The following is an 8,956-nucleotide window of genomic DNA, read 5'->3' on the forward strand; positions in this document are numbered from 1 at the left end:
CCACAGTGACGTTTATCACCTGTTCCTCTACTAAATCTGACCTGAGAATGCAAAATATAACCACGAACAAAGCCTTAGTGTCTTTGACTGTAGATTGACACATGGGGGCAACCTGCGGGAGACGCCACATTCCCTCCAAGCCCTCACCTTGACTGATTGTCTCTTGATGGACGAGGACTGATAATGCCTTGTCACCTTTTTAGTCAAGCCGTTCAACACAACAGTCCATTCGTCTTAACTCACTGAAAAATTCGGCAGCTGGAGTCTCTAAGTCTCCGCGTCGGTAGTGGTCTTGGCCTGAGGCTTGCAGTGATGGAGGGAAGATCATCTTTAAAGCTTTTATGTTAAAATCCTTTCCTGGTTACCTTTTTATTTTCTTACTGACCTTTGCTGGATTTTCTCTCGCTGAAACATAATTTATCATATACTTTACTCAGGGAAGGACCCTAAATCATAGCATTTTCAGAAATGCCTCGCTTTAGAAGCAGGCTGATTTATAAGACCACTGTACAGTCGTGATTTGGAACTCAGGGGTGGTAACGGTCAATCCATTTGCAAAGTTCTTTTGGTTTTAGTTAACAATGAAAACTGTTAGATGTAAAGATTCAGATTCAGATTCAGATTCAGATTCAGATCTACTTTATTGTCATTCTAGTACACGTGTATACAGAACGAAATGTCGATGCATCTGACCCCCACAGTTTCCTTGAATGTACAGATATAAATAAAGTTGTATTGTCTTTTGGCTACGTATAGTATTTTACCATAGTGCCGATAGTGCAAGAAGAGTAGCTAACCAGATGTGCAAAATGGGCAGTCAGGTTAACAAGTCAGGTACACAGTAACATTAACACTGTAACAATAACGCTGTAATTACAATAGTGCAGAGAGCAATGTGCAATGAGTGGCAAGCTATAAAAAACTGCCAGTAGTGCAAAAAGTCAGATTAGCAGCCGTTTAGATTTAAGTTAACTATATGTTAGATTGACCATTTAACAGTCTAATGGCCAGGGGGACTAGACTAAGCACCATGTTTCCAAGTTTTTAGATCCTAATAATGAACCACGTTTTATATCTATTCTGTTTTGCAATTTAGCATGGACTACCTTTCCATGCAGGCAATGATTCATTCAAAAATGGAGTATTGAATTTCCGGATGAATCAGAATTAATTGTTTTCATGCCTGGAGACAAAAAAAATCCTATATACGCATTGTGTTTGCAAGTATTCTGGTTACAAAGAATTCGCAAAGTATTCTGGTTACAACGAAGTAGCAAGATATATGCCATCAATTAAATACAAGTTGTTTCTGCGTCTTAATTGTGACATTTAGGGAGACTCACCAAATTAAACCATGTACCTTGCTTGGTTCCTCTGTATTCCAAGAACGAGGTTCATTGCTGTGTCATAGACTTACACTATACATAAATACATACAATAGGAGTGTGAAACATACTATGTATATGTGGATGGATACACCAGTGGCTTTTTTTCCGTGTGAGTGAAAATAAAATGAAAATTTCCGGAAGAAATCATCCTATACACTTGAGTTTTTTAAGCAAATAAGCCATATTTTGTTTGTATCATTCCTCTCCGTGCAACAAGTCCCAGAGTGATTTGGGGCATAAACGTATCGCGAGTGCGGGAAACGACGTGCAGAAAGGTTAATGGAAAGGGATATTTTTTAGAGTCCGAATTTGCAGAATTTGTAGTGGAAATCAGTTTTTAATCTGCACAAACTTTGCTGCATCAGCGATTTTACTTATCATTGGCACATTAAAATACTTGACATTTTTAAATGGTATTATAAAAATGCAAATATTTGCAGCCAAATGTTTATTTTTATTATGATTCGGTCATATTGATGATAACTAGGGCCACAATGATTTTCTAGTTCTTACTGGAATTTACAATCTGAAATCTTAGAGTGGGTTTGGGGTAGGGGGGTATGTCTTCTTTACTTGTCCTTTCAAACAGAATTGCATGTAGTTCCGTAAAAGGCTATTTCTGTAAGTCATAATAAGATCAATTTTATGAAAAAATGTGCTTTAGGAAATTATAATTGATTAATATTCATCTTTAGTTACTTACTAAAGCTGTACAGTGTATAATATATTGTTTTAGAATGGTTTGTATTGGAAGAGGGCAACTTAATTGGTAGGTGGTCTCAAATTAGCCCACGGGCCACAGTTTGGTTGGATATTTTTAAAGGTATCGTTCAAAATACAACATGAATGACGAACATGAAAAGACACACCATGAACGTATTGGTAGGCCCTCATTTTTCACTTACGGGCATGCCATTACCTCATTTATTCCCTCTGCTGCTTACTTATAAACTCCTCTTTGGGTGCTAAACTATTCATGAAAATTCATTCGATTTTTATAAGCTTGAATTTGTAGAATTTGTTTCTTTAACACAAGTATAGTCCAGGGATGCAGAAATTCGGATATTCAGTATTCAAACATCTACACTTGTAGACCAAAAGAAGTTTGAAGAAGTTTTGGCATGAAAATAGGGTACATACCCCCATGAATATTGAACAATCATTGTTTTATCATAACCAGTAACAACAATAACAATAACAAATACCCACCAATGCCAAAACCCAACCTATGCCCATGTTGTAGACAGAAATAATCGGACAAACTAAACAATGTTTTTAGTTAAATCCTTTTATTTTGTAGAACTTTAGGTCAAATTAGTAATGTAGGAAAAATAATAATATATGTTTCTGGCTTGGCCCAAATCATGAAAGCAATTGAGCCAAAATATAACATTTTTTACGTACTCTCCGAAATTTAACAAAGCGCTGGCATGATGTGAAAAGCATACATGATTAACATTTTTGACGTAACTTTTCTGTTTAAAGTTTGCATACCTGGCGGACGGGTGGCACGATTGGCGGTTTTAAAAAGTGTAACGGAACACTGGCATCATGTCAAAAGCATTTACCATTAACATGCATGAGAAAAGGTTTGAAGTCGGCGTACCTGGTGGCTGGGTTGCATGGTTGGCGGTGAACTGCATTGGAATACAGAGATCGTTGTCAATGGGGAACTTATCGCACGTCAGCATGTCAGGCCAGGGGAAACCGTAGGTCTCCATCACTGGAGCACAACTGTCCCTGACGGCCTCGCACAGCGACCGGCACGGGTAGATGGGTCGGTCCAAGCAAACGGGCGCAAAAAGCGAGCAGAGGAAAACCTGGGTGTCAGCATGGCATCGTTTAGCCAGGAGGGGTACCCAACTACCGGCCTGTTGCTTGACCTCAGGCATGGTTTCGTGGTCCAGCAGGTTGGGCAACCTCATCTTCTTGTAGCCCACATTGTGGCACAGACGAAGGTCCGCCGGGATGTCCACGCATTGGGGTTGTTTGGTGTAGAATCGGCCGTTGTGGAAGTTGTCCGACTGCCAGCTGTAGTAGTCGTATTCGTCGGCAGCCGAGGCACTGAGGAGAAGGTGGAGGATGGAGAGCAAACGCAGGCCTAGTGCCATGTGAAAGGAGCGCTGGGGCAATGCCCACCTGTAGCTCTTTTGTCCCTGTGCCATACCTCGGGACAAAAAACTTGGTAAGTTCGTATCCAAATTGTCCAAAGAGTGACTTGAATTCTATAATCCAACAGGTTTTAATTCCTTCTCCGCTTCTAGATACCCAATCTTATCAATATGTCTAACTGTGTGTGTGTGACAGGTAACAAAGTATACATAAAACCAGCTGAAAGTCACCCTACTCTCTCCTCCGAGTACCACGGTGGTTCTAATGAGAACTCCAGAGGCTTTAAGGTCCTCAGGCGGCCAGCCCCCCACCCTGAACAGCCTCGTGGCCCACTCATCTTCTCACTGGCCTCCCCGGGATTCACTCACATCCAGAAGAGCCAATCGCAGCACAGGGGGAGGTTCCCACTGCCCACCAGCAAACCCCTCCTCTGAAACAAGAGTGAGACGAAACCCTTCGTAGGATGCCTCAGTCATATTTCAGTTTTGAAAATAATAACCAGGCACTCAACACACACACTTTCTACTGAGTGAGGAAATCTCTTACGTCTGCAACATTCCTGCTGTCACACTACGTCTTTGTAAGAAGCTTTTATAATTGTGCATTGAATGAAACTGTTTACTTCATTAGCACTCAACAGTTTTGTAATGGAGATTTCTTGTATCAAATAGAAAATGTATTTTGCCTTTTTTCTAGGCAAATCCCCCAAAAACATTTGCTGGGCCAATCCCTAACTTTGCTTTCAGGAACTAAACATTTTATGGCATATTAGCTTCATAAAAATTCAAATTTTATCTAATTTTGAGCATTTGGCTTCATCTTATATTTAATTCTGCACTTAGAATGCAGGGCTCTATGGTCAAACCCGTTTGATGTATACATACCAAGGTCATCAGCAAAGGTCAAACTAAAACTGAAAAAAAGTATCCGTTAAGAAAATGTCCTATAAATAAGAATTTTCTTTAAAAGAAAACAGTGTTATTTGTGCACAAAACTATCCAAAATGAACTTTATTTTCAATGTTGAACACTTTGTGAAATTATCTAATCTGTTTAAAAAAATCACTTTAAATGTTTTATGAAAACTGGCTATAATGAAGCTCTTTCAGAAATAAAAGTTTGAGTTGCAGAATATTAGATTTTGATTAGTTTATTAAGAAACATCGAAGGTGAATGATTTAGGTCGTTGGAAGAACTATTACCTATATTTATATAGAGTAAATATGATCTGGCGCTCAACAGCAATCACAGACTTAATTGCTAAAACCACTTCTCATTAAAGTGTGTTCCCAATAACGTTCTTCTACATTAAATGTCAAGTCACATTCATTTTTTATAGTCCCTAATCACAAAATGTCTCAAAGGACTGCACGGGTTACAATTGCACCATCCCCTGATCTTAAACCAACACTCGGGCAAGGAAAAACTCCAAAACCTCAACATGTGGAACATAAGAAATCTTGAGAAAGGGCCTCACAAGTGGTAATTCCCCTTCCAGGATGACCAGGTTGCAATAGATTTTGCATTGGGTAACAATTCCAAATATCAATAAGAAAAACAAAGGTAATATGTAAAAATTGTTCAAAAAGTCCATGACAGCAACGACACCTCAAGCCTGTCTAAATTGTTCCTCGACAGCAACAGCGCAGCTTCCCATCTCTGCCGGCTGCTCGATGCAGGCGTCGACATGCTTCAGGTCCAGGCGCTGGTCTGCTGACTCCTCTCGATACATTCTTCTCCCCCATTTCACCACCAGTCAAGCAGCCAGAAAGGACAGGTAAAGAAAAGTTTGAGGTTGGCATTAATCGTAAGCTATAGAATAGAAGAGCGTCTTAAGTCTAGATTCGAACGCTTCCATTAAGAATGGAGATCTCATCTCACATGGCAGAGCATTCCACAGCACCGGGGCCTGGATGGTTACTGCTCTTGGGCCTGCAGGTTTCTTCTTGGCTCTCCGAGTCACAAATAAACCAGCATTTTCTGAGCAGAGGCTCCATGCAGGAACATAGGGGGACATCAAATCATAGGGATAAGTGGGGGCCAGTGTGTAGTAAGAGAACCTTGAAGTCACATCCAAAGGGGACAGTGCAAGTTAAATGAATCTTAATGAGGCCATCTTTTTAAAGTTTTATCCATTCCACTGTCTGTTGGTTCAGGTCTCCTAGCCCCAGAAATGGATTTACACTACATATGGATGGATACAAGTATGACTTCCCTATATATGGATATGCGAAAATGAGGCCTTGATGGCATAAAAAAATGAAATGTACATAGTTCTTTGTGGCACAAAAATATCCCGGATGAGGTCAAACTAGTTTATGCAGGGTTATGCACAAGTAAACGGATATTTAACTGGTATACATTCAGTAATTGAAAAATGAAAGGACTAGTCCAACCATTCTATCGGACTGCACACCTTAATCTGATTTCTGAGCTTGTTTACATGGCTTTACATAACCAGAATATGGACAATAGCCCAATTTCGATCGAACTATTCCCTGCATGTAGACGTGTCGATGTTTTTATTATTTAAAAAAGTATTATTAATAAACCACGATAGTGTCGTGATTGCCAATCTGGAGCACCTGCGGCGGCTTGATTGGCGCTAACAGCCCAGACAGCTGATTGGTGGACACTCCTTTTTTAAACCCTTCCTCTCAGTGATTGTCAGATCGTTGTGAAATGTTGTATTCCACTCAGTGAGCATTCCCTTCCGACTCCATTTCTGCTAAACCTTTCTCCTGCCTGATCTTTGTTTTTGATCCGTTTCTGGACCTGATTACGCCCGTTCTGCCTGCCCCCGTTACCTGACCCGTTTTGCCTCGTTACCTGCCTGCCTCCTGCCTACGACCTTGATTATGAACTCGACATCGCCTCTGATCTCCCGCCTGTCTTCGTCCGACACGGAAGTGTCACTCCCGCCTCGCTCGCTCCTGTTTTCCGTCAGTCCTCGGATCAAGCAAGCAAGCCTTACTTTCCCTCTCTTTTCGATAATAACTGAGAAACGTACGCTATTGAGTCCTGTGTCCGTTCTGGTCTGTTTCAGATAGAATTCCAATTTACTCGCAGTCCAGCAGTACAAATGTTATATTTTACTAAACCACCACTTTGCTAACATTTCCCCCAAGAAATCAAATATTGAATATTCTTTCTTGGACAATGCAATAATTGAAAACAAAACAAAAGAGAATTGGGTGTAATGAGCCTTAGTCAACAAAATTCGAGAAGAACACGTGTGAACAAACCATCGGCGTTGGGATAAGATGAACTGATCCGAGCACATGATGAGGTGCTCGTATTGTTCTTTGCATGTCGTGCACCAGATAAAATAACTCCCAAAGAAAACAGACGGTTTAATTCAATAAACTGAAATGCAACGGACAGAAACATGAGAGTCCCTCGTTCTAGTCGTATCTGTTCTCATATCTTAAGCATCGTTTTCTTTGAAAAACGCATGCCGCGCCTCGAATAGTTTATATCATTTGATTGTGGAAAATAAACACCTCTCCTGAAAACTACACCCTTAATCCTAAGCAAAACAGATGCCCGTACACTGCAAATAATGAGAGGCGGTTATGGAGAACGTACTGAGAGTAATCAAGACCGCCTCAAAGATCATTGGCTGCTCTCTACCTAGTCTAGAGGACATTGCCAGCATTTTCGATGTGTGAGCAGAAAATAAAACGAAAAAGTCTTGGACAAATCTCCAATACATATGAGGCTTTTTAGTGAGTAAGCTTGAGTTAGCGTGTATCTTTCAGCTCTGTCCCAGTTCTTTGTGGCAAAGAAAATCCCGAAATTCACTGATGAAATGAAATGGAATGGAATGAAATGAATGAAATGATCTGGATTTATATAGCGCTTTTCAAGTCAAGACTTTGTTTTTTTTTTCCTTTTGTCCCTAGAAGTACAAGATAAATTATATTAAAAATGAGGAAAAAAACAAATTACCAAATTATTCTGGCAAATGGGTTATATTTTTTTAGAGTCACTCGAGCACTATTATAGATAGATGGATGGAAAGATAGATACTTTATTCATCCCCGTAGGGAAATTCACACTTCCAGCAGTATCTTTGTTTTGACAATAAAACAATAATAAAGTAAAAGGATTATTATACATAAATACCCAATTTAACGTGTTGATATGGAGTATTTAGATAGTGCTACATAAAATACACAGGGACAGACAGGTCACTCGCTCATTCACACCTAGGGACAATTTGGACCGGCCAATTGACCTGACATGCATGTTTTTGGAATGTGGGAGGAAGCCGAAGTGCCCTGAGGAAACCCATGCAACCCATAGGGAGAACATGAAAACTCCACCCAATAATTATAGGAATGTTTCACAAACTGTGCTATGGAAAGATGATAGTAGTAAGGCCCCTGCATGGACTCCCCAAATAAAAGCAAGGATATTGGCATATGAAGGTTTTCTTACGATAAATGAAACATAATTCTGAGTGAAACTTGCCGACTCCGTCCCATCCACCTTTTTGCCTCCATTTTCATGTTCCTGCAAGTTTGGTTTTCAGACTGCTCTGTTGACCCTTGATCCACAATTAATCAATACTACTCATAGCTAATAATCTGTGGACCTCGGTCCCCCGTGAGTTGCCGGGATTGTCTTGTCACACGCCTCACTATCGAGGCCAAAACTTTTTTTCAGTTTTTTTTTAAAGGGGGTCTGGTGCAGGGGGGAGGTGACCTATTTTAAGACTGCTCAAGCGTTTCCTCTCCATACAGGCACAGCGCAGCTCTGACAAAAGTTTCTTTCACGGTAATCAATCAACAATGGCTGTCTCGGCCCATCAATTGCACTCTTCACTTTCTTGCCCTCTGATTGGACGAGGGTTTTAAGATGAGGTCCAGTTTGTATTGTTGAGCGTGGAGGTTTAGCATGCTTTCTAAAGGGAGACTCTGCAGTTGTTTGAGTGTGTGGGTGTGTTATGCCCTCCCCAGAAAAAGGGAATTATACAAACCACACAAGAAGATAGAGGCATTTAAACATTTTAATTTAAACACAATTTTACCAACAGGTGTGCATTTTTTTTTTAAAATGTACACCGACGTTGTCAAACGTTTTCTTAAACAGTTAGGAAAATAACATATAAAAATGATATCTTAAGTTTAAGCGATGTGAGCGTACCCATTCTTTCTAGGTCTCTTGGTTGTTTCCTTGTGTTGGAATAGTTTATTTCAGTTACACGTTTGACTATCTACGCTACCATACATAGGTTTGGGGTCATCCAGACCATTTTGTGTTTTCTATGAATAAGTGACACTTTTATTTATCAAATAAATGGTCCAATGTCGATGTTGTTCTACCCAGAATAACATCTTCCTTTTGTTGGCCAGGCTCAAATATGGCTTTTTCTTTGCCAATCTGCCTTAAAGGCCAGCATCGCGGAGTCGCCGCTTCACTGTAGATGTTGACACTGTTATTCTTCTGTGT

General features: G+C 40.2%; 1 protein-coding gene across 1 annotated transcript in view; it reads right to left on the reverse strand.

The window, feature by feature from the left end:
- Positions 1 to 3,753, reverse strand: part of sfrp5 (secreted frizzled-related protein 5) — a 30,259-nt gene extending 26,506 nt beyond the window's left edge. Inside the window, exon 1 of the mRNA XM_088351810.1 lies at positions 2,995 to 3,753. Within this exon, the coding sequence (XP_088207936.1) occupies positions 2,995 to 3,553 (559 nt within the window). The 5' untranslated portion in view covers positions 3,554 to 3,753. The remainder of the gene's footprint in view (positions 1 to 2,994) is intronic.
- Between the last annotated feature and the right edge of the window lie 5,203 nt (positions 3,754 to 8,956).

The sequence above is a fragment of the Urocampus carinirostris genome, chromosome 13, assembly GCF_059441175.1.
Source record: "Urocampus carinirostris isolate Australia breed hairy pipefish chromosome 13, RoL_Ucar_1.0, whole genome shotgun sequence".
Lineage (NCBI taxonomy): Eukaryota > Metazoa > Chordata > Actinopteri > Syngnathiformes > Syngnathidae > Urocampus > Urocampus carinirostris.